Here is a 26,954-nt window from a genome sequence, read left to right on the forward strand (position 1 = left end):
CGGAACAGGCCCAGGCTCGCCCGCCGCCGACCCCGCCCACCGCGGGCACGTGACGCGGAGTGTGACGTAGGAGGAAGGAGACGCCATTAGAGGGAGGAGAGGCAGCGCTTCCCTAGCCTCGGGTGCCTGACGTGGTGGCCGGGACCCTTCATTCTGGGACTGTCTCCCGGGCCTCTTGGGTCTCGGCCGCGGAGGGCGCGGCGGGCACCGGGCTCGGCGGGGACGTGAAGAGCCGGGCCCCGGGCGGCGGTGCGGGGCTCGGCGCGGCGCCGGGCTCGGGCGGCGGGGCAGCGGCGGGATGGCTGCGGCCGGCGGCGGGGCGGCGGCGGGCCGAGCCTACTCCTTCAAGGTGGTGCTGCTCGGGGAAGGCTGCGTGGGGAAGACGTCGCTGGTGCTGCGCTACTGCGAGAACAAGTTCAACGACAAGCACATCACCACCCTGCAGGTGCAGACCCCGGGGACGCCGGGCTGGGCTCCTCTCCTCGGCCTCTGGCCTGTCACCCCGCCGCCTGCTCCCCATTGCCTTTCCCCATGGCCTCGGGGACGCGCGGGGTCCCGGCAGCCTGTAGATGTCAACACCGACCGCCGGGGGAAGGAGAGGGGAGGGGAAGGACCCGGAAAAGTCCCCAGGACCCAGCCTCCTGTGCAGGTCGGGGAGTCCCCGGCTGTGGGCTCGTTTTCCTCCCCTTCGAGGCGCTTCCGCCGGGGCACCAGGTGTTTGCACTCTCTGGTCTTTTGAGTGTCGGCCCTTTTTCTTTGCTTGAGACGTAGGAACTTAGCCGCGGATTCGAACTGGAGAACGAGGTGGTTTGTAACTTCAGAGCGTCCTGATGACTAAGTGTTTATATGCAAGTTCCATTTTGTCCTGTTTTCAAGTAAATGCAGTGGTTTTTAAAAAACAAAACAAAACACCCCTCTCTGGAAGGTTTTTTTTTTTTTAAATTGAAACGACCGCTTGCTGGCTACGCAGTTTCATTGCAGCCTTCTTGAGTCTGACCTGTGGGTCGCGTGTTCTGTGAGGCCCATCTACCCACGTTGAAGCATCATGTTATGCATTGGCCCATGTTGAAACTTCATGTTGCGTATTGGCCGGCGATTGGTCTTCAAACTAAAACCCGAAGCACTGCTGCTACACATTTTCTTCTACAGTTACATTGGAAGAGTGTGGCAGTGTAATTGCGAGTGAAACCAGGCGGTAGAAGGAGCTGCTGTCTCCCTGTTCTCTTTTAAAAAATCAGTTTTCTTTCACGTGTTAGAAGAAATTTATCCATTTAGCTGGTTTGATCAGATTGTCCAGAGGACTTGAGTTCGGTCGTTTGGATTCATATCCGACCTCCGTTTATTTCTATAGCCATACTTGGGGAAATTGCTTAACCTGCGCATCCCTAGGCTTCTCCTGCTACGACAGCCGTAATGATTATACAGGAACACACGGGGTTGTCAAGGTAGATACGACAAGCACTTAAGACCCGAGGTGGGGTAAACACTCTATTATTACTGCTCCCACTTGTACAATAGGTCTTAATTAGTAATGGCGAAGTGTGTTAGAACAGGGATGCTACTGTGATGCATAATCTAATGGGTGTGACACTTTGACGTTGGGTGCTATTATTAAACCACTGGGTGTAGAGTTTACAAAGATGCCCTGGTTCTGATCCCACGTTTTATTTTTACTCCTCTGTTTTCAATTCTATATAACGCATAGCATCTGAAGAAGGGAATGTCAGGTGACAATGCCCACGTTAATGATAGAGCGGAGCCCATGCTGAGGCCTGACTTTAGGTTTTGAGCAGCTGTGGTGCACCTGCCTCTGGAGAGCAATAAACACTTCATTTTGCACTTTTCTTTTCCTCAGTGTAAGAGAAAGGAGAAAATTATTACAGCTGAAATCCTAATTGAGTATTCCAAACTAAAAATTTGCTCTTTGGCGTCCGGAGTTGGGGCACACATCTTTAATCCCAGCACTCAGGAGGCAGAGCAAGCAAATCTCTGTGAGGGTCTGCAAAACAAGTTCCAGGCCAGTCAGAGTGAGTCCCTGTCTCAAACAGATAAACAAACACAAAAAGAAGCTGCGCTTAGATTGTATATTTCCAAGGCAGCCTCTCAGAGCTAAAGCGATAACAGATTTTTAGCTATGTGGGAGGAGCCACCGTGAGCCCCACGGAAAGGTGAAGTGGTGTCCCAGTGCCAATAGTGTCACAGCTTAGATTTTTATATAACTCATTGGAGACAGGTTCTGAATTACAGCACAAAATTTTGAAGGAAACATCCCTTCCTCATGGGTAGCAATTCAAATCAGCACTTTGTCCCAGAGAAGTTTGACCTGTGTCATCTATACGACACAATCTTGTGTTTTAATTTCCAAAAGGAGGAGACTGTACACCAGAAGATGGGAGAGGAATAATGTCACATACCACTTATCCTTTTAAAGTACTTTGTTTTCAAAACACTTTCATGTTTGAAGAGTGTGCCAGAAACATTTAAAAAATTGCCGGACTGACAGGAACCATAGTTAGTAGTGGTTCACTGTTCTGTCATTTATTTGTTGAACCATTCCAAATCCCAGTTTTAAACATCTTAGAGGTCACAGGCTGGGCATACAGCTGAGTACTAGAGTGTTTGCTTAACATGCCCAAGGCACTGGGTTCACTTGGAGGTAAAGTGAACCGATACCATTGAAAACAGAAAGCTTACTGTGCCTGGAGGTGTTCCATGTTCTTTTATGTCTCTCTGCAGAGCCAGAATCTGTTGTAGTCTTAGTTCTGCCCTCTGAATCTTGGTCTCATATGGCATTCCTTGAGGTAGTTAGAGATGGATGTCATGACCTCTTGAGTCTTGTCTTCTTGGGTAAACAGCTCCAGTCCTTTGACGGGATCTCTAGTGGCATTTACAATCCTCTTCACCACTTTGGTATCAGTGCACTCTTTTTTCCTTTTCCTTTCTTTCTGGCACATCCTTCCGTTGTTGCTTAAGATGACCTGAAGCTCATGATCCTTCTGCCTCGTTTTGAGAGGAGCTGGGATTACAGGCATCCATGTTGCTGCCTGATGATGTCCTTCTCTTCTTTGAGATGTTTTGAGCTGTGGAATTGGTTGTGATTCTAGGCTGGCTTGGGCTGAACAGAGGGGTTGGGACAGGTTGTCACTTCCTCTTCTTGTGTCAGCCCTTGGGCTATTCTGGCATTGATTAGCACTGGGTTGGCTGTCAGCTAAGTGTCTATCTTAATTGCCTCAAGAAAAGCGTATCCTTCAGATTCTGTTTGGTGACACTGTTATAAAGCCCTTCCCCCCAATGTGCTCGGCCTGTAAAAAGTTGGCTTTGATTTGCACCAGTCCTTAAAGGTTGTCAGTTTTTATTTCACTGTTTTTAAGGATGGGGATTTAGTTCATAGTTTGATGGTGCAGTCATGGCAGGGGACATGGTGACAGGAACTTAAGGAAGCAGCTGATCACATTGCATCTGTGGTCAAGTAGACAGATGCACTGCTAACATCTATCCTTCAAGTCTTGATTTTTTTACCCCCCCCCTCACCCCACAACATTGTTTGAGCTCTTTTAGGCCAGTGTTCTGTACTGCATTCTGCAAAAATTAAGATGTGGAACCTACAGTCTAGATTAGCTGCTTTTTAAGTTTTCTCACCTGGGGATTTGGTAGGAATATCTTTAGTAAGCCAGACAGTGGTGGTGCACATCTCTAATCACAGCACCCAGTAGGCAGAGGCAGGTGGGTCTCTGTGAGTTTGAAGCCAGCCTGGTCTACAGAGTGGGTTCCAGGACAGCTGGGGCTATACAGAGAAACCCTGCCTTGAAAACACAAAAACAAACAACAAGGATGCCTTCGATGTTCTCTTAAGTTCATAAGGACTTTGAAAAGGAAGAGTGAGGGGCACACACAAAGCTTGGTGATGTATGGTCGGAGAGGTTTACTTTAGCCATGCAGTGTCTTAGGATTGGATTTTTTCAGAATATCCTTCTCTTCCCCTTGAGTGGGAATCAGTTGCTAATGGAGTTTTCCTTAGTGGACTCCTACATATAGTAGACACAAGTCCTACAGTGAAGTTTCAATGTTCTTTCAGCACCGATGCTCTCCTATTTTTTTGCCCTTGGTACATTAGTCATGCCTATAAAGCTTGTCATGAGATCCTTCCTTGTCAGATGCAGATAACAAAATACACTGTATTTGAGAGACACCCAGTTCTATCAGGAAGTTGTATGGTATGGTAGAAAGAAATAATAGGACTTTGAAGTTGGACTGAGTTATAGAATGGTCGTGGCAATAAACTGTCCCACCTTTAAAATGGAATGCTCACTTCATAGGTCTCTTAACATGAATTACTTGACAGCCATCACAGTATCTTAAACATCATTTGTTTGGTTCTGGGCTCAGACCAGGGGTGTACTAGGCAAGTACTGAGTCATCACCCCATCCCTGGTACATGCTTGTTTAATAAATATTGAATGTTACATGCTTTGAATGAATACCATATTTCTTTTTTTTTTTTTTTTTTTTTTTGGTTTTTCGAGACAGGGTTTCTCTGTGGCTTTGGAGGCTGTCCTGGAACTCGCTTGGTAGTCCAGACTGGTCTCGAACTCACAGAGATCCGCCTGCCTCTGCCTCCCAAGTGCTGGGATTAAAGGCGTTGAATACCATATTTCTTAATCTATGTTGCTTTAATGATAACTTGGTCAGAAAAGGTAATGGGAATAATTTGGCCTGGATTATGTTGAGATCCCATATTGTCTCTGAGCAGTCACTATGTTTCTGTTTATAGGATCTGGGAAGGGGGCTTTAGTCAAGTATGAGTTCCCGAGTTTGGATCCTAACACCCTCATTGCATATGCCTATAATCCCAGTGCTGGGGAGCCAGACACAAGAGGATCTCTGGGGCTTGATGGACATCAAGTCTAGCTAAATTTGTAATCTCCAGGCTCAGAGAGATCCTGCCTCAAAGAGTAAGTAAGGTAAAGACATAGCTCAGGTGTTAAGAGCACTTCCTGGGCTTGCAGAGGGTGGGAGGGAATTCAGTACCCAGCACCCATGTCAGGAACTCCAAGGGATCTGACACCCTTTTCCGGCCTCCATGGGCACCGTCACAAACAGTCAGTCCAGTCTCTCTCTCTTCTCTCTCTCTCTCTCTCTCTCTCTCTCTCTCTCTCTCTCTCTCTCTCTCTCTCTCTCTCTCTCTCACCTATCTTTTCAATTTATTATTGTTGCTGAGAAACAGTCTACAGTCCAGGTTGGCCTCAATCTCCCAATGCAGTTGAGGATGGCCTTGAATTTCTGATCTCCACTTTTCCCAGTGCTGGGATTACAGCCCCGTAGCACATGTCTGGTTTATGTGGGGATGAAACCCAGGAACTTGTGTGTAAAAAACAGATTATACCAACTGAGCTATAACCCTAATCTCTGATTTTGTGTGTGTGTGTGAGAGAGAGAGAGAGAGAGAGAGAGAGAGAGAGAGAGAGAGAGAGAGAGAGAGAGAGAGAGAGAGAGAGAACCTCATTCTGTACCCAGGCTTTGAACTCATAATTTTCCCGTCTCAACCTCTGGAATGCCAAGATGCAGGTGTGTGCCATCACAAGCAGCTTTCAACACACTGTGTATTTGTGTTTATGTTTTGGTTTTTTTCCCTCTCCTCTCCTCTGTCTCTCTCCCTTTTTAAAAGTAGATAGGGGTGTGTGTGTGTGTTAATTGATTTGAGTCAGACAAGAAAAACTGGGTAATAAAGTTATATTTTTTCTATGGAATAGATTAAGAGGATGCTATTGACTCTGAGGAATTAGATTCAAGCATTTAAAGGTGTGTGCATGCTTGCATGTGTACATGTGCCTGTGCCCTCTGAAGGTCAGAGTCCAACTTTAAGGAATGAGTTTCTTCTTCCACAGTGGGTTCTGGGACCCAAGCTCAGGCCTTCAGACAGCAGTGCTTTACCTCCTGAGCCATCTTGTCAGCTGAGGAGACGTTCTTATGTGTACCTACTGTGTGTTAAACATTGTACTAACTGGCGGCATATGAGAAGGTACTGGGCAGCTTTCTCTCCTTTTGAAAGGATTTCACCATTTCCGGGGTAATTATCATTTCCGTGGGGATTACCACTGTCTCTGTGGTCTTTATATCTGCACTCCTGGGCAACCATTTCCTTTTCTCCAGCTGTACCTTGTGTGTCCTCACCGAAGGTGCTTATCACACATTAGGCACTCCAATTTAAGTGACTTCTATTACTTTTAACTCATCTCTGCAAAAAGGAGCAGTGTTTATGTTTATAATCGGGGCCTTCATCCTCCCTTTTGGGTGTAACTGGAATTCCAACTTTCTACCCCAAAGTCTGGATTAGGTTTCTGACTTTTGACTAGTAATGCAATGCTGGTAGCTTGGCTCCTCGGAGACCAATCCTGACAGTTCAGCAACCGGGACAACCAAGACTTAGATTAGGTTTCCAGTGTCCCACAAAGAGAAGTGGTGTGTCCCCTTTGTTAAGAAAAGGCTTGTTGCTGGGTGTTGGTGGCGCATGCCTTTAATCCCAGCACTTGGGAGGCAGAGGCAGGCGGATCTCTGTGAGTTCGAGGCCAGCCTGGTCTACAAGAGCTAGTTCCAGGACAGCCTCCAAAGTCACAGAGAAACCCTGCCTCGAAAAACCAAAAAAAAAAAAAAAAAAGAAAAGGCTTGTTTCTTAACTGTACCTTCACCTCTTTGGTAATGTGGCCTTCAGGTTCTGCTTTGTATCATAGTCTCTCATCCAGGAACCTTGTTTTTCCTGTTTCTGAGATTGTTTTGAATGTGTGAAAGTTTTAAGTAGCCAATCCACTGCATCGATACAACAACTACAGTAGTATTTAAAGTTATTACTTCCTCACTAGTTTACTATTAGCTCCATGAAGGCCATGGAAGATTGGGCATGCATTCCTTCATTCATCTGTGAGGCAATATTTTAGATAGTAAACTCTTCTCATGGTTGTCCTGGTTTGGCCTCCTGAATGCTGGGATTATTATATTACTTTTTTTTTTTAACTTGCTTTTACACCCTTCTGTTTTGAAATAGAGTCTTGCTATGTCGTCAGGGCCAACCTTTGCAATCCTACTTCAGCTTCCTAAGTGCTGGGATTACAGGTCTGTGCCTTGATATACTGCAGAAATAACTGACACTCCCCGTGAAAGCCCAGGCACTCTTAATCTGTTATATGTGATTTGTCCTGCATTTCTAAGACCAAACAGGTACCAAAACTGCCCTCCCTCCCTCCCTCCCTCCCTCTCTCTCTCTCTCTGAAAAAAAGACTAAAAATACTGAAGAACCCAGGTCACTTTTCTGATAAGTAATTTTTTATTCTCTTGCTAAAGAAGGTAATTATGTAAATTAGTTGTTTGAATTCTGTCCTGTCTCAAGTCTGGGAGTGGTAATGATAGTTTATACTGAGGTCTATGACTGTATTAGGGATGAGCAGAATAATGTGACCAGTTCTGTGTGCAGCATAGTCAGCAGGAGAAAAAGGATCGTGTTTGTTGATTTCAGCACCATGTTTTCAACAGACTGTTTATGCTTACCGGAAAGCTCTCCAGAAAACAGTGAACATAGTAAAGAACTGAACATTGATTGACAAGTTATGGGAAGACTTTCATTTAGCATTTTATTTGTTCTTTTCATCCCCTCCCCCCCAGTAGTCCATGTGTTTTTCACCCACTGGGTTAGGGATAAGATGAGGTGTAATAAGCAGCAGGTAAATGCAACAAGCAGAGCTAATAAGACCATTAATATTTGGTGCCCTAAAGTTCGGGAGGTGAAACAGTTGGGATTAGAAGAGGCATGGAATATGGAGGAAGAGGGTGGAAATAGGCCATTACTTTGATCTTTGCTATGTTCTTCTTACTTTGAGAGTATCTGGAGAGGTGAATTGGTGTCCAGGAACACTTGCTGTCCAAATGGAGGACTGCCAGGTTAAGAAACATATGTTCTCTTGGCTAGACAGCTTTGTGCAATGGGAAAGGCATTATGGAGTCAGACAGGATTCTGCCAACTGCCACATCCACCTTAATTATCTGACCTTGGTGAGTCACTGTATTTCTGTAAATCTCAAATTTATAACTGTAAAACAGGGTTGCTACAAGCATTAAGTGAGAACTTGAAAGCACAGAGCTTTCTACATGGTCTGTAAGCCCCAACAAACGACCTAGAGCCTTCTGAGTTACTACTGTTGAGTACTCCTCCCCGTTCTGGCAGATGCTGCGGGTGGTTTATAGAGGAGTTGCCAGCATGTATAATCCCCTGGAAATGTTGAACGGAATTGTTCTCAACATAAGCTGATTCCTAAATCCATGATTGCTTCCTCTTACCTTTGCTACCATAGAACAGAATGAAGAAATACGCTACCCTAGTATTTTACAACCTCAAAGGGTGTCTTATAATCTGGGCAAGTTAAGTGGAGCTGATTCAGACAGACACATGTCAGGTCTTTGATTATTTGCTGTATCTAATGTTACATTAAAGTTATAATTGTATTTTTCCACGAGACAGGGTTTCTCTGTGTAGCTTTGGAGCCCTCTGAGAACTCACTCTGTAGATCAGGCTGGTCTCAAACTCAGAGATCCGCCTGCCTCTGCCTTCCCAGTGCTGGGACTATAGGCGTGCACCACCACTGCCTGGCACTATAATTGTATTTTAAAAACAGTGTTTACTCTTAAAAATATGTTTAAAATACTGGAAACTGAGAATGTGGTAAAATGAGATGACTTATTACAGAAGGAATCTTCCACAGTGGGGCCTAACTGGAAGGGGAAAAGGTTACTCTGGTAATAAATATGCTTTACAAGTGCATCTCCTATGTGAATTAAGATAATTTAGTTCATGGGTTGATGAGGTGACTCAGCAACTAGAGACACTTGCTACACAGCCCTGACAACCTGAATATCATCCCAAGGACCCCTTTGTATGGGTGCCATGTAAAGGTGCTTAGGCCATGGTATACCTGCCCACACATATCTTGTGTACACACAGTGGAAAAAAACACAAAATAAAAAACCTTTTCAATTTGCCAGGCATGGTGGTTCATGCCTTTAATCCCAGCACTCAGGAGTCAGAGGCAGGTGGATCTCTGTGAGTTCGAGGACAGTCTGGGCTACAGAGCGAGTTCCAGGACAGCCAGGGCTACAAAGAGAAACTATCTAAAAAAAAAAAAAATAGCCAAAACTTTTTTTTTTTTTTTTTTTTTTGGTTTTTTGAGACAGGGTTTCCCTGTGGCTTTGGAGGCTGTCCTGGAACTTGCTTGGTAGTCCAGGCTGGTCTCGAACTCACAGAGATCCGCCTGCCTCTGCCTCCCGAGTGCTGGGATTAAAGGCGTGCGCCACCAACGCCCAGCTTAGCCAAAACTTTTAAATTAAAAAAATATATTTAAAGTGTGGTTTATAAAGAAACTTTTAGGAGCACATTTCTTACATAAATTGTGTTATAGCTCCCCCAAATTTCCTGGGCGTGTCCATGGAGGTGTTCAGTTCCAGTAACACCCGAGTGTTTGTTAAGAGCAGGGTTATTTACCTCCCTCTAGCAGGGTCAGCTCAGATGTCAGCCTAGGAGGAACCAAAGTCTGCTGGTTAAAAGTTGTTCATACACTGTCTGGACTGTAGATCCCACTTGATACTTGTGTGCCTTTGGCAAGACACTCTCCTTGGGTCTTAATTCCCATGCCTAAATATTTGTGTAGTAATTGCCCCTGACTCATAAGCATGTTTTGAGAATTAAGTAAGTTAATAGTTTGAAAAGCTATTAAAATATTGCCTTTTTTTTTTTTTTTTTTTTTGGTTTTTCGAGACAAGGTTTCTCTGTGGCTTTGGAGGCTGTTCTGGAACTCGCTCTGTAGACCAGGCTGGCCTCGAACTCACAGAGATCCGCCTGCCTCTGCCTCCTGAGTGCTGGGATTAAAGGCGTGCACCACCAACGCCCGGCCTAATATTGCCTATTTTTAATTTAGTCTAAAAAGACTGAATATAAAATAGCTAATAGAATTCTTATATCCTAAAAGATAAGCTATGGTACAAGACAGTATATTCCTGTGCTACAGTTTAGGTTCTCAGAAAGTACAGAATAGAGAGATCCAGTGTAAACTATGTGAATCTTATATGGAGACATGGGGGAGATAATTTTACATTCAGGATAATGTCACATTATAAGGGGAGATCAAAGGACTTGCTATGAGGCCAAGGTGTCATAGAACTCCACAGAAAATATGAAGAAAATATGAGTCTAAGATTCTAAACCTTTGAGATAGCTGGGCATGGTGGTGTGAGCCTGTAGTCATAGCCTCTGAGGAAACTAAGACAGGAGGAGCAGATAATGTCAGAAATCAATACCACCCTGTTCAGTATGGTAAGACCCTGTCTTTAACACACACACACACACACACACACACACACACACACACACACACACACACACAGTGGGGCTGGTAGCTGGGGGATTAAGATGGAGACAAAATGTTGAAGTTGCAAAGCAAAATTGCAGGGAAGATCAATCAGTTTAGTTTTAGATACATTTGAAAAAGAATCACAGAATTTGGCTAGGACTCAGAGTTTGCATTTCTTCTACAAGGCACTGATATTTGAACCTTATTGGGAAGGGTTAAATTCAAGTAAATTATATAACTCGTAAGAAGCGAAGTGAGATTCAAATTAAAAATCACTTTCTTAGCTTCTGTGCTACAAAGTGGGAGACATCTTGTATTATTTTGTTTTAATTCATGGCCTTCTCGTTTTCCAAGTTTTGCTATTTTGACATTTCAGTTTATTTTTCTGTTCTTCTTTTCAATACAACCTATGTTTCACTTACACTATCTGTAGTACTATAGCTTGCCCCTTGGAGACATCTATCCCTAGGTTTACCTCAGCTTTGCCATTTATCCTATCTATGGACACCTAAGTTGGTGAATTCACAGGCTTTCCTGGGTTCTGATTTTCCTTGGTGTGTCATAGCACACTTGGAATATACATTTCTTCTCCTTGCCAGAAATTTGCCATGCTCACACTGTCCTGCCTTCTGCAATTTTCTCTTTGTAGATAAACTTGCATGTGACTGCCTTGCCACATTTTGGAACTCTTCCTTTTAAAAACATGTCAGCTAAGTCTGGACTCTGGGTATATATTTCCTGGTTGATAAGTTGTTCTATTTGAGGCTGACTCTCACTGTGTGACCAGGCTAACTTTGAATTTATCCTCCTGCCTCAGTCTTCTCAGGAGCTGAGATTTCAGGCATGTGCTCCCACAGCCCGTTGGTCTTCATTTATCTTTCATTCTGTCCTATGGCTTCATCGTCTGAGTTCTGTTTGGTTTTGTCTTTAATTAACTTTGTAGTAGAGTTCTGTTTTCCATTCTGGTCCTGTCCTTAATCCAACCTCCAATCCCACAGTCATTCTCTTAAAAGATTAATGTGTTTCCCTGGTCTTATTCCTTAGTGATGCCCTCGATGCTTTCTTAACAGGTGCTTCTTAGTATAAATAGAAACTTCCTGAGGGAAGAAGTTGTTTAGTTCTATATAGAAGAAAACTCAGGAGTGAGACATATGATTTAGGGGAATGCTTGTGTAAAAGCAGTTAGCCAGCCTTCCTTTTGACAGAATTGTAATATGCTCCTACATATTATGAATATTCAGAAAGCATTATATGCCATTTTTCAAATATCCCTGACGTACATACGTACGTACACGTGTGTGTGTGTGTGTGTGTGTGTGTGTGTGTGTGTGTGTGTGTGTGTGTGTGTGTGGACAGTTTTTATTAAGACCTACAAGGGGTGGGGTTTTAGGATGTGGTTCATTTGGTAGAGTGCATGCCTCATGCTTGAGACCTGAGTTTTGATAATTAGCACTGCATAAACCAAGGTGATTGTTGTATACCTGTAATCTCCACACATGGGATATAGAGGCAGGAGGATCAGGAGTTCAAGGTCATTTTTGTCAACATAGTGAGTTTGAGGCCAGGCTGGAATAGGTGAGGCTTTGTCTCAAGGGAAAGAGAAAAAGTAAAGGTTTACAAGGTAAAGTTCATACTCCTGGATTTTTACTCACATGTATATCTGTGTACCACATGCATTCCTGGTGCTCATGGAGTCGGAAGAGGATGTCATATCCCTTAGAATGGTAGTCACAGGTGTTTGTGATCTGCCATGTTGGGTCTTCTGCAAGAACAAAGTGCTCTTAACCATTAGCCATCTCTCCAGGCCCTTCATAGGATCTTTAAAAAAATCATAGGTGGTATCGGGGTTGCCCTCCTTTGTGGTGAACACTTTGATTTGCCAAGAGCTCTCAGAGCCACAGTCCTAGGGCCTTTTGATTTAGCCCTGCTCATTTATGTGGTCACACTCGAATTAACCATACCAACTTGGAGCTCCCCTGAGGGTGACTTCATTTGTTTTAGGCTTCAGTAGCTTTGTTTATGGTTAGGAAAAATTCCTACTACACCTAATGGAGAGATCATTTACTACCTTAACTCCCTGAGGCAAGCACTGAACTTGCTTTCCCAGGATGCCCCTTTTAGTGAACTTGACAGGATCCTCTGATTCAGTCAGTATAAGAAAATTGTGTTCTCTGTACATGTATGCTCTAGTGGCCTAAGCTCCTCTGTCCTTTCATTTCTTTGACAGAGGTGCATGGTAAACTATTGAATTACAGGAACAGAAGCATTTTGAGCAATGTTGGCTATCTTCAGAATCGTGTAGATAACTTTTTTTTTGGTTTTCTCGAGACGGAGTTTCTTTGTATACCATTGGAGCCTGTCCTGGCACTCAACTCTGTAGACCAGTCTGGCCTCAAACTCACAGAGATCCACCTGCCCCTGCTTCCTGAGTGCCCAACTCTGGATACTCTTTTTAATCAGTAAATAGGTAATGCTTTAGGAAAAAAGTGTTGTATATGCAGGAAGGAAAAAAGATAAGAAAAAATAGGCACCATTTTATTTTTTTGGTGTGTTTAATGGGTGTTTTATTATTTTTAAAATGTGTGTGTGTCTGGATATGGTGGTGGATACCTTAAATTTCTAGCATTTGGGAGGCAGAGAAGGAGGATCTCTCCGAGTTAAAGGCTAACCTGGTCCACGTGGTGATTTCTAGGTTAGCTAGGGCTTCCCAATGAGACCCTGTTTCAAAATTTATTTTAGGATATGTGTTTGTGTATGATGTTTGCATACATGTGTGTGTAGCACAATATGTGTGGGAGTTGAGAACAACTTTGGGTGTCAGCCCTTGATTTCATCTCATTTTGAGATGATACTTTGTTGGTATTGACCCTGAGGGCCAGGCTAGCTACACAGAGAGACTGGGATTTTCCTGTTTGTGCATCCCATCTTACCTTAGGTGTGCCTTGATTGTAGACATGCATGCTACTGCTTGTACACATGTTTAAATGGGTTCTGGGAATGAGAATTCAGGCCTCACACTTGCATGAGAAGTGCTTTACCCACTGACCATCTCCCAGTGATTTTACTGTTCATCCATCACCAAGCGACATCCGCACCTTTCTTTATATTTTCTTATAGTTTTGATAACATGCTCATAACATGTTTTTCTTAGAGTATGAGTAATATTTTGTCTTTAATGAAAATAATAGTTTACCATAAATTAAAATTTCAGTGATTGCCTTTTCTTTTAGACAACCTAAGTTTGACATGAAGATAATTCATTCATGGTTAGGGTGAAAGACATTATTTTAAATAAAACATTGTTTAACATGTATTTCTTCTATTTTAGGCATCTTTCTTAACAAAGAAGTTAAATATTGGTGGAAAAAGAGTAAACCTTGCCATATGGGTAAGTATTCAGAAATAGTCTGTTTGTTGTTTGAGATAGGATCTCACCATGAAACTCTAGTTGTCTGGTGTAGACCAGGCTGGCCTTGAACGCACAGATCCACGTACCTCTGCCTCCCGTGTGCTGAGATTAAAGTTGTGTACTACTATGCCTGGCTTGAGAAGTATTCTACTTAAAGGACTTAAGGAACAGAAATTTGGATGTCAGAATTTATTTATTTATTTATTATTTTTAAGGTTTATTTATTATGTATACAGTGTTCTGCCTGCATGTATTCCTGAAGGCCAGAAGAGTGTACCAGATTTCATTATAGATGGTTGTGAGCCACCTTGTGGTTGCTGGGAATTAAACTCAGGACCTCTGGAAGAGCTCTTAACCTCAGCTATCTCTCCAGTCCCAGAATTTATTTTTTAAAAGTAAATAAATTATCTAGTTAGCCAAAGGCATTTTCCTTAATTAAAAAGTTCCTAAAAATCTAGTTAGAATTCTATTTGGAGCACAGCTTTCTATCTAAATATTGCTGTTACGATTTTTTTTCAGTTGCAGAAAGGAGAGAGTGGATGGGGCTGCCTGCCTGCATTCTCTTTCCAGCATGTGCCAGGAGTAGCTAGTGGTGATCAGGCGTGTGTTAGCAAATAGTCCTGATGTGTCTGTGCCCTCTTCAGTCTCTTCTGCGTTACAAAGATCCTCAGTTTAGGGCAGGGACCAGGTAGCAATTGAGCTGATCATTTAGTGGGGATGGGGAGATCTAAGAAGGAAGAGTACGACAGTAAAGCATTTGGTCTTTCTGTAAAAGTTCACTGTATTTAAAATAGCAGCCATATGTGGTTTCTTTTGATCTAATAAGCATTTGTTTTTAATTAGGATACCGCAGGTCAAGAGAGATTCCATGCATTGGGTCCAATTTACTACCGAGATTCAAATGGAGCTATTTTAGTTTATGATATAACGGATGAAGATTCCTTTCAGAAGGTATTTTTTGGGGAGATAACTTAATTCGAAGATCCATTCTGGCTTTTTTGTTTTGTTTGGTGTCTGCATTCACTGATGACTAGTTTTTAAACAGTAAAGCAAATTAAAATGAGCATAAATGGTAACTATTATTTACCAAAATATTTAGTTATATTGAAGATACATTTACCCTTCTATCATATATTTCTCATGTGAAATCAACTAAATTGAGCTGTGCTAAGAAAATTGTGGTTCATTATAAGATGAAAATAATTATCTTTGCTTTTATATGGATTAATCAAGACAGTTCCTTTGCATTCTTGTAGAGAATAGCAGTGTAGAACATTCATGTCAGGGGTCCAGGTGCACAGTAAATGCTCACTCACCACATGCTAGTGGAATTTTCTAACTTAAAAATGTGTAATTTTGATGGCTGAGATGCCAACATGGGACTGATCCAGACTCCATGAATGTAGTATCAGTGAGGAGGCCTCAGAAATCTCTGGGGCCTTGGGTAATAGATCAGTGTTTACCATAGTGTACAAATGAACTTTGGGAGCCCATTCCACATAGAGGGATGCTCTCTCAGCCTGGACACATGAGAAAGGGCCTAGGTCTTGCCCTGGATAAAATGACAGACCCTGGAACTTTGGAAATCCCCCCCAAGGAGGGCCTCACCCTCCCTGGGGAATGATGTGGGGACTGGGTGGGGGGCTGGAGGGAGACTAGTAGAGGGACAAGGGAGGAGGGGGTTGGAGAGGGAGCTGGGATTGACATGTGAAGCATTCATGTTTCTAATTTAAATAAAAAACATATATTGAGGAAAAGATATGTAGTTTTATGCAAAGTATATATTCTTTGTGAGACTTGATTGCATATAAATTCAATTTCACTGTAAGAATTGAAAGCAGGTATCCTGGTTTGTTCCTTATCATGCTGTTTGATTTTGATCCCATTATTGTAATATTTAAAAAATTAGTTTCATTAATTGCTGTTCATGTTCACCTGTTTCAGGGTTGAGCTTTCTCCCTGGTGTCCAGTTATCCTATGCCAGGGGTTCACACCATGGGATGACAAGAATCTGGAGACCTATTTAGCTGACTTCACTTGGTAGAGGCCAGGGATTTTGCTAAAGTTACACATTACATATTACTCATAACAAAAAGACTTTTCTAGTACCCACATACTTTTTAATTTTTCCCCTGAAGTCTATAACGTAGAAGTATCTATTAGGAATCAATTAGGGTTTGATCAAAAAGACTAGGGTCTTCTAAGTCCAAAGTGACTGTGTTACAAGTATCTTAATACCAGATCTGGACTTGACAGTTTTGTTCTGGCAAATAGCTTTGCTTGGATGTATGAAAAATTTCTTAAAAATTTGTAATTAGAGGTGTATTTTTATATACCCATAGGTTTTAGGTGTTGTGGAACTAATTTCAATAGGATTTGTTGTCATGTTTGTTCTTTTGTGTACACAGGTAAAAAACTGGGTCAAAGAGCTACGGAAAATGTTGGGAAATGAAATTTGTTTGTGTATAGTTGGTAAGTATGACTAGTGGTTCATTTTAAAGCCCTTTATCTCCTGATTGTTAAAGACAAAACAATACTTTTTAAAAGAGATAGCAGAAATGAAAACTTATGACATTTTAGTATTTCTCTTTTAGAGTTGGAGTTGACTTTTTCAGCAGACTCAAGCCCTGTATTTCAAGGGATAACCCTAGGAACCAGTGAGGGTCCCAGGCTTGCCTCAACTTTTTCCTTTTCACCAGAAGTTTTAGCTCTTTAAAAAAAGAAAAAGTGTAAGAACTGCTTTAAGTAAGTCAGTGTCCTTGTGTGTGCACTTAATTGTACACATGTTTTTTTAATTGAGAACAGTTTTGACTTCAAGGATACAGGTAGCTCATGATTCTAGGGTGGTAAAATAAAAGACTTCTAAGACCAGTCATAGACTTCTAGACGTTCTCTTTGGATCCCTTTTTCTTTAGGTTATTTCTCTAATTTGACAGTTACTGAGCAGGGAACATGTACTAGAAATATCAGTGTGTAGTCTGTAGGTACCATTATAAAATCTTTATAACCCTGAGGGCTTTACAGGGAATTGGAGTCCTGGCCATTATAGGGGAAGTGCAGGAATCAGAACCTGGCCATTATAGGGGAAGTGCAGGAATCAGAAGCTGGGCATTACAGGGAAAGTGCAGGAATCAGAAGCTGGGCATAACTTGTGTGCTTACCTGGCCTCAAACAGCTGTCAGAGATAATGCTGACTTCTTTTGTGACTGATATTAATAAGACCAAGCTTGGAGAAGCCAGAATAGTTTATCTTTGTTATTAACAAAACCTTGATCATCTTTTTGGAAGCATTGGTCAGTCATGTTTTCCAAAGTTTGTTCTAATATAATGATGTTATTTAAATATGTGAATATACATATATAAACTACATAAAATAACACGCAAATATGTAGAGAGAGACAGAGAAACAAAGATACTTATTATGTAGCTTTGGCTAGCCTAGATCTGTCTGCCTCTGCTTCTGAGTTCTGGGATTAAAGTTATGTGTCACCACAGGTGGCCAGATTTCTTTTTATTATTTTTAATTTTGTGTGTGTACATGTGAGTGCAAGTGCTCACGAAGGCCTGAGGCTCTTTACCTCTTGGAGGTGAAGTTATTGTTAGTTGTTAGATGACCAGCTTGGGTGCAAGAACTGAACTTGAGTCTTCTAGAAGAGCAGTATGCTCTCTTAACCCCTGAGCCATCTCTCCAGCCTTGTAATGAAGTTTTATAGGCCAGTTGGTGCTTCTTGTATTTATAGAATAAACAGTTTGCTTTATCTGATTACTATTCCGTATACTGGCTATTTATTGGATTGAATTTTTATTGACAGATTGTAATGTAGAAAGTGAAATGAATAGTACTTGTAGCTTAGCATGTCTGTTCAGAGAATAAGGTTCATTGCTGAGTTGGTTGGAGCTCCCTGACTTTGGTGTTTACCTCTCAAAATCTCCTTGGGCAATGCAGGCAAATAGTTTGTTGCAGCTGCCAGCAATTAAGTGCTCAGATTATTTGAGGTCTTCAATACATAGCACCTCTTGACTTGTACCTCTTGGAGATATACGTTTCATCTCATTGGTGCTTTGCTTTTATCACTTTATAAGGTTTACTCATTCTGCCTAAAAGTTAAAATGGAAGAAATGAGAACAACTGTTTAAAGTGTGCTTCCTTAGGCCACCACCCCATTTGTTTGTTGTTTCTCTGACCTTTACCATGTATCCACCCACGTCATCTGAACTTCTTTCGGACCAGTACTCAATGAGGAATCTGTTTTTCCATAGTATCTTGATTTTGGTTCTGCTTGCTTTTTAAGAAAACCTTGTCTTAGCTCCAGTGTATAAGAAAGACTAAATTTAAGCCAAGAGGTGGTGGAGCACACCTTTAATCCCAGCACTTGGGAGGCAGAGGCAGGCGGATCTTTGTGAGTTCGAGACCAGCCTGGTCTACAGAGTGAGTTCCAGGACAGCCTCCAAAACAATACAGAGAAACCCTGTGTCGAAAAACAAAACAAAAACAAAAAAACCATGTGTATATAACTTAAAACATCACTGTACTTCCTAGTGGCCCTTAGCCCTTTTCTTTGGAAGAAGCGATTTCTTTCCTCTGACAGGCTGAAAGTTAGTTTCTACACTGACTTGTGGCAGGAGGGTGAGACACAGGTCTGTGAGCATGAACAGCCCTCACATCTATGTATGTGATTAAGACATTTAGAAATCTGTTGGGGATTCCTGTTATTTTTTCAAATAGTCACAATTGTGTATTTAGAATTATCTAATGTTATTAAAAATAAATCAGTATTAAGATCAGTGTTTCCTTTTTTGACATTAGGTAATAAAATAGACTTGGAAAAGGAGAGACATGTTTCCATCCAAGAAGCAGAGTCGTAAGTGTCACGTGCCCCCCCCAAGCCAGGCCACCCCCCCTTTCCATTGCTCCCAGTGATGACAGCAGCTAACCGTGGGCTTTGATGATTAGCTGACATAAACCCCTCAGAGTGTCCGCCCTTGGTGGACTGAACTCTTGCTCTCAGGAAGCATGTTTGCTCTTGGAAGTGCTGGACACCTGGCAAGAGTAAGATAATTCTCTCTCTGTTTCTCCTTTGATCACTAAAAATGAATGATTGGTATGAAAGAAAGCTATCAATATTAAATACCAGGAGATCACAAAAATTTTTAAAGTATTTCAGTTCCAAATTAGTATATAAGTTTTTTTCTTTCCTAATTTGGTTCAGTATATAGAGAAATTAAATACTTAAATAATCTTACTGTAATGAAGATTGGGTAAGTTAGTAAGTCAATAAAGGTAAATTTAGTCACTAAAATTGCTATTGTAGGAAGCCTCAAGTGCTTTATGTCAATGACTGATATATTTTTTTCTTTTTTTAAGGTATGCAGATTCTGTGGGAGCAAAACATTATCATACTTCTGCTAAACAAAACAAAGGAATTGAGGAACTTTTCCTTGACCTCTGTAAAAGTATGTATACCCTCATTAGTAGTTTACAAATGGCTTTTACAATTGTTGCTAATGTTTCTAACCAAGGGGCAGAGGCAGGCAGATCTCTTGAGTTTGAGGTTACCCTAGTTCACAAAACAAGCTCCAGACCCTGCCTCAAAAAAAAAAAAGTATTGTTATTTTTTCTGGAATATTTGCCAGTTTCTGCAATGAAAGCAGGAAATTCTCTTAAAGATCTGTCTGTATTATCTTTACTTGGTATTTGTTCAATTCATGTTTTAAAATCTTAGGTATTTTATCTGTTTTAAGCAATAAACTAATGGTTTTGAAATCACTTGTTTGATATATGCTAAATATATTTAAAATGTGTGTGTGATTAGTTTTTAAAAAGGAAGGAAAATATATGTTATTAGGACACATTCAAGGGGCTAAGGTGATAACTCAGCTGTGAGGACCTGAGTTTGAGTCCCAACACCCACAGACATGGTAGCACGTGTTTATAAACACCTCCCCACCCCCAACTGTGGAGATGGATCCCAGGGGCTCACTGACCAGCTACCTTAACCGAATCAGTGAAAAACCTTTCTCCAAGAATAAGGTGAATGGCATCTGATCTCTAACTACATACATTTTTTTTTAAATGAAAAAGAAGAACCCATATTTAACAGCTTGGTCTACAAGAGCTAGTTCTAGGACAGCCTCCAAAGCCACAGAGAAACCCTGTCTCAAAAAAAAAGTTAGGTGCATATTCAAGTAACCCATGAATAAAATATGTCTGGGATTTGATTCAAAATAGTGTTAGGGACACATAGAATGTAGGTAAAATGTGGGTATGGACTTTTTTTTTTTTTTTAAGATTTATTGTGTATACAGTATTCTGCCTGCATGTGTGCCTGCAGGTCAGAAGAGGGCACCAGATCACATTACAGATGGTTGTGAGCTACCATATGGTTGCTGGGAATTGAACTCAGGACCTCTGGAAGAGCAGCCAGGGCTCTTAACCTCTGAGCTATCTCTCCAGCCCAGGGATGGGCTTTTATTAGGCTCTTTCTCCATTTTCACATGTTAGAGAGTTTTGTGTTAGAGGGTTTTCTTGGAGAGAGAAGAACAAGTTTCTTTATAAATGTAGCCTGAGCTGTTTCTCTCATGTTGCCACTACAGTGCTGACAGTTAGGAAAATGCTAGTCTGTGGAGTACAGGGAGTGAGTACCCAGCTGCAGTATTTACATTTGTGGACCTCTTTCTTCTGAGGATTTGATGGAACTGGTTTTGCCCTCTAGAAGAAAAGTTTGAAAACTTTGATAAATCTTATTTAAGACTCTGAAGTCATTCTTAATTCCTTTAGAATAATGAGGTCTCCTACTAGTCAGCAGTATTAGTGTTGATTGAGTTTGACTAGAAATGCAGCTTCCATCCCAGACCTACTGAATCAGATGTCTGGAGGCTGCAGAGTCGGTGCCAAGCCTTCCATGTGATTCCCATGCACACTCGGTCTGGGAACCAGTGCAGTGTATAACTGTTGGTGTATACAGCCATGTAAGGGTCTGCATAAAACACATTGTGATGTAGGTTTGTCATGACCTGAAGTTCACGTTTCTACAAGCACGCAAATGGTGATGCTTCCTGTTCTCAGATATTACTTCAAATAGAAGATTTGGGATAAATCTCATGCCTTATGAATATTTATTCTCCACATGATCATTTTAAAATCCTGTTAACATATAAAATACTAATATAAATCCATTTCATACATTCTCAAACATACCTAGAGATGGAAAACGTAAAAGATTGGATAAGGAGAAGCAGGATGTGTAATGTCATTGTGTGTCACTACAGTGCCTGGCATGCCCCAGCTTGAGAACTGTTCTCAATAGCTGTCCCTGGACAGACAGACGTTAGAACTTTATCTTTTACAGACTCCTTTCTCATCTTCCTACATCTTGTTGACTAAGTGTTCAGCAAACGTTACCTCCCACTCAGTGTCTTGGTTTTCATTCTTGTAAACTGTTTCTCAAAAAGGAATGTTTTACTTTTCAATAAGGTTCAATTTGTCAGATTTTTGTTGTTGTTGTTGTTTGTTTTTAAGAATTTGTGACTTTTGTCTTTTATAGGAAATCTGTCTAAGCCAAACTCACAAAAGTGCCCCTCTTTGTCCCCCTTCTGTGAGATGAAATCTCACTTAGGTCAGTCTTGCACTCTATGTAGCACAGACTGTCTTTGAATTCCTGATCCTACTGCCTGCACCTCCCTATTAATGGGATTACAAGCACATGTTCCCAGCATCCAACTGTTCACTGTCAGGATTCATGTGGATTTTGATGTGTTGTTTTGTTTGTTTCTAACCATGTAACTCTGGCTAGCCTGGGACTCACAGAAATCTACCTGCCTTTGTCTTCTGAGTGCTGGAATTAAAGGCATGTAGTTTTATACTATGTACCACACATGAATATTTCTCTCTTACATATGTAAATATGTGTATATACGTTACTTCAACTGTCAGTGAAGCTCATTCATCTTTATCTATCTATCTATCTATTTATTTATTTTGGTTTTTATGAGACAGGGTTTCTCTGTATTGTTTTGGAGGCTGTCAGTCCAGCCCGGCCTTGGAACTCACAGAGATCCAACTGCCTCTGCCTCCCGAGTGCTGGGATTAAAGGCGTGCACCACCACCGCCCGGCTCTTTTTATTTATTTTAAGATGCTTTTTGTGTGTGTCTGTGTGAGTGTGTGCACGCAAAAGGAGACCAGAAGAGGGAGATAGATGTCCTCTCTCCTGTCATTCTTTGCCTTTGTCTTTGTAGTCAGGATTCTCTCTCCGAACCTGAAACTACATTTTCTTGGCTAGGCTAGAAACAGCAAGCCCCAGCCATCCTCCTGTCTCTGCCCCCTCAAAGCCAGTAGACTTCTATTGGGATATCTGCTTCCTTGCATGGGTGCTGGGATCCAAACTCCAGTCCAGGATTTTGGAACAAGCACCCTTATAACTGCTGAACCTCTCTCCACCCCTTAAGTTCTTTTTACTTTTTCAAATACCATTTGCTTTAGTATATTTGATTTTAATTATACATGTATTTGAGAGAGAGAGTGTGCATGAGTATTGGAGGAAACCAGAAGAGTTGTTGGCTTCCAGATGTGGGACCTGGTACTTCTGCAAGAGCAGTATGACTACTAACCACTGAGCCATCTCTCCAGCCCCCCAATACTGTTTTCTTAAATAAGTCCTGTTCCCTAAAGTTAATCTCTTGTTGTAGGAATAACTTGAACTCTAACCTATTTCTGATGTGTTTGAAAAGTCTCAAGATTATACTTAGAGTACATAGTATGTTATTTAAACATAAAAATAGCTGTTTTCCTTTATTGCTCTCTCTGTGGCCCTTATAACACCAGGTGTTACACTTTCTCCATTCTGGTTTCTAAATCTGTTGTCTTGAGTTGAGATAGTATTCGTTATGTACCATGTCTGTTGATTGAAAGTCAGAAATAGTTATCACAGCAGAGTATTGGAATTGCAGAAGAGAAAACTGGAAAGACTGTGGACTGGTACTCACGTTTGCTTTCTGCTTTCAGGAATGATAGAGACAGCGCAAGTGGATGAGAGGGCGAAAGGCAATGGCTCTAGTCAAGCTGGAGCTGCTAGGCGAGGCGTGCAGATCATCGATGACGAGCCTCAAGCTCAGAGCGGTAGTGGAGGGTGCTGTTCTTCTGGATAACTGCTCACGTGTGAAGCTCAGACAAAACAGGACTGTGGATCATTGCCCTCAACATGAAGACTGCCATATTCCAAGTCACATCATTTTACCAATGGAGTTAGAATTAACAGTATTTTAAATTACGTTTATAACACTGAAGAGACCTTAAGTGCTAAACTTAGTGGAGTTTGTGACCAGAGAATTGGCATTTTCTACAAATGTTAACAAAGCAATTACCAATGGCCTTTTTACATATTTTTTTCTTTAATGAGGAATAATATGCATGTAGAAAAAAACCTACTTAAAGGCTTCATTTATATTCTTTTAAATCAGATCTTTATTTAATAACTTATATATGATGTTGGAATGGTATACATTTTTGCAGTTCTTTGTATTTTGTGGTAGTTTGAATTGTATCACTTCTAAACAGCATACTGTTTTTGTTTTTGTTTTTGATTAGCAGATACCTGAAGTTCTATTTTTGCAGGGTTTGCACAGGCCCCTAACTGTCTACTACTTTGATATAATCTATAAACATCCTGTATGCTGAGCTGGTAAAATACATTGTAAATTACATATTAAATATTTTATCTGCTTTTTCAAGCGCAAGGTGCAAAAATATATACAATTGTCTTATTGGTGACTGTAAAGTGAATTAGCCGTTGGTGACGATACCTAAGCTTTTTGACTCTGTTACAACGATCATCATCCTCCTTCACTTTGTCTTAACGTGACAGTGGCGTGTTTAAATTTACACATACTTTACTTGAATTATTGTTGTCACTTTTTTCCTTTTTTTTTTTGACCTCTTTAAGTCCCAGTGATCAAAAAGCAGCATTTGCCTTTTTATTATTATTAAACAAGATCTTTTTTCTGTCTTTTTTTTTTTTTTAGAACAGTTATCTAACAAGAATTTGAGTGTAGCTTGCCAAGTTTCACTTCTGCAACAACTTGAGTTTCTTATAGGGCTTTCCATGAGATGGATTACTGGCCTGAGAACAGGGGTCCCAGGTAGTAGCCACTGACTAAGGCTTATTTATGTAGGGTGTTGAGTGGTAATTTATGCCTCTGAGGCAGAACTTCTGATCCCTTATGAGGATGTTTTATTGGTCATTGCTTGTCAGAAATGAATATAGAAAGTTGTGTTTCCTTTTCTAAGCGTTATTTCAGTTTCTATAGGAAGAAGCATTTTGTAATGCAGTTACAGAAACACTGGAAAGATTTATTATAAAATCATATTCTTGTTTATCTTGTAACTAGTCCCACATTGGATTTTTTTTTCCCATTGGACTGAAAATTTGATCATTTAAAAATGAATCAGGCATTGCTCACAGAAGAGACAGATTGTAGAAATTAACATAAATTGTTCTAATATATATATATATTTTCCCATTTCTGTCATGCTTGGAAAACTAGTAAATGTTGTGTGTAAGATAAGATGAAATGGTCCCTGGATTTACTTCTTCTAAGAATTAGAATATAGTAATGCAGTTAGTAAGCATTTCTGAAGACACGAGAATGTGTGATGGTCACCGAGCAAATACTACCATGTTCTTAGAAGTAGATTAAACCTTCCCAAATAGGCAGTAAGTTGAATGACTTGACACCTTGCCATCTAAATAGTAGGGATTTATTTAGCATTGTGTTCTCTGAGCCCTCTCTTTAGATATTTTACTTATCGACCTTGACAGATGCAAAACACTGACTCTTTGCTGTGTGCCTGAGATGGTGAGCATGGAAAGTCAAGAGAATGAGCTACAGCTGTGTCCTGTTGCAGGCTGGTTGAGCTGTGCCATTCCTGGGTTTCCTTTGGAGTTGGTAATTAAATGCAGGGGCAGAAGGGAGAGCGGAAATCACAAGTCATTGGAGAATTTGTTCCTATGCTCTGGCTTTTTGAAGAGTAAAGACTGCTGCCAATATATAGGAAATATACTTTCCTCACTGGAATAGAATACTGTTTTTTTTTTAAACTAGAGATGAAATTAAAATAAGTTAAACTTGATCATTGGAGGGTTGTGCTTGAGTTTTTCACTGTCAGTTGTATGAAGTCCATACGGGAGCCTCTGCTCTGGACTTGCTGGTAATTACTCCTGGGGTAGGCACTATCCTCTGTAGTTTGCCACCTCCCACATCTCATTCTCTCTCTTTAAACCTGTGATCCATACTAACTGAACAAGAGACAGGTAATGCGGTACACCTGCTGGGCTCCAAGGCATGAAGGAGCTTAAGTGGAATGAGGGAAAGAAAAGGATCAGTCAGCTGCATGCACGTGGGAGAGAAGGATAAAGCAGTGATAGACTGAGGCCAGCAAAGTGTTCCTGGTCCTGTCTTCTGGTCTATCTGTGTTCCTGTCCTAATAACTGTGCTGTTAGGAAAAGGCGTAAGATGGCATGGTGGTGTGTATTGAAAGTAGATGCTAGATGGAACTCTCCACAAGTATATACATGTCACGTAACCTAAAGTTAGTTTAAGACAGTCATCAATTTCATTATTATGTTAAAGTATACAGTCACCATTTCTGTAATGAGTAGCTTGCTGCTTGTTTTGCTTTATGATTATGGAAGGTGTTTTTAAAAAATGTATTCTGCAACAGTTGGGGTAAGCAGTAATTTGAAGAGAAAAGAGTATCATGTTGTTATATGAAATATACATGCTTGTGTTTGGAGTGTCTCCTAAGAATACCCTAAGATTATGATTGTTACTGTATTGAAATCTTTTTTTCATACTAACTCTAAATTATTGTTTTTCTTTGGTGTTAAAAAATGTTTCTTTTTTTTTTTCTTTTCTTTTGGTTTCCAGTAATAAAAGATAAAGTCCAGCAAATAAAAAGGAAATAGAAGTCACACACACATGCACAACTCTCTAATCCAACAATGTTTATCTTTACTTTGATAAATACATTGTGTTTATCATTGGATAGTTTCTAGATAAGGCAAGATACACAATTATGTGCCAAATAATTAGAGCATTTAAAGTAGACTGTGATACTGTTTATAATTTTCTGTTTATAAATGTCATTAGGCTTCTACACCATGGACCTTCATTATTTATTTGAGATAATGTAGGTACATTTGCAAAGGTAAATTATATTATCTCGATGTGATTTGATTTGTTCCTTTAACTTCCAAATTATCTTTTTATGTCCTTATGGCCATTTTGAACCTTGAGATTCTCCAGGAAGGGGTGGAGATAGTAGTTACCAATAGGAAGCTCACAATCATGTATAAAGAGACTTTACATACATACTTTTCTAAATTATAAAACGCATTGCCCAGGTTTTCATAAAAAGCTGATACTGAAGGGCTGGAGAGATGGCTCAGTGATTAAGAGCACTGACTGTTCTTCCAGAGGTCCTGAGTTCAATTCCCAGCAACCACATGGTGGCTCACAACCACCTTGAGTGAGATCTGGTGCCCCCTGCTGGCAGGCAGACAGGAGACAGTATACAAAAAAAAAAGCTGATACTGAGCTATATGTACTGTGCTTCATCATAGGCTACTATGTTGCTGTTAACACCTGGAACAGAGTAATATATTGTGTTATGGGCCACTCATAGGCTACTATGTTACTATTGTTCATTAACACTTGTAACACAGTAATACATTTTGTGTTATGGACCAGAATTCATGCTACATTTATATCTTGGCTTTGATGACCTTTCTCTTTTCAAGAAAACCAGTTAATTTCACTTTTGAACATAATTTTCCAATTGCCTTTAGCATATAACATTGGAGAAAAATAAAAGACTAGCCTTAAACTTGTTATGTAACCGAGGATGGCCTTGCATTTCTCCTGATCCTTTTGCCTCAACCTGAGTGCTGTGAACCATACACTCAGTAGTATGGTACTGAGGAATCAAACTACTGTATATGCTAGGCCAACACTTCAACTGAGCTTCCTCCCCAAACTCCAAATTATGAGTTCTTTCAAGAGGTTCCTGTTTCAAGCAGAAATGCTTCTCGTCTAAACAGATACTCTTGCATTTGATAGACCCTGAGCACTGCTTTTGCTTACTCAGGATGTGTGTATCGTC

At 40.9% G+C, this 26,954-nt stretch overlaps 1 protein-coding gene across 1 annotated transcript; it reads left to right on the top strand.

Moving 5' to 3' along the window:
* Positions 1-282: 282 nt before the first annotated feature.
* Rab21 (RAB21, member RAS oncogene family) lies at positions 283-26,690 on the top strand. Its single transcript, XM_005081524.4, has 7 exons — positions 283-445; positions 13,717-13,776; positions 14,641-14,748; positions 16,206-16,269; positions 18,605-18,659; positions 19,163-19,251; positions 22,800-26,690. Exons 1-7 carry the CDS (start codon positions 299-301, stop codon positions 22,940-22,942), a joined length of 666 nt encoding a protein of 221 aa, XP_005081581.2. The 5' UTR covers positions 283-298; the 3' UTR covers positions 22,943-26,690.
* Positions 26,691-26,954: the final 264 nt, after the last annotated feature.

This window comes from Mesocricetus auratus, unplaced genomic scaffold (assembly GCF_017639785.1).
Source record: "Mesocricetus auratus isolate SY011 unplaced genomic scaffold, BCM_Maur_2.0 Super-Scaffold_100011, whole genome shotgun sequence".
In the NCBI taxonomy this organism is placed as follows: Eukaryota; Metazoa; Chordata; class Mammalia; order Rodentia; family Cricetidae; genus Mesocricetus; species Mesocricetus auratus.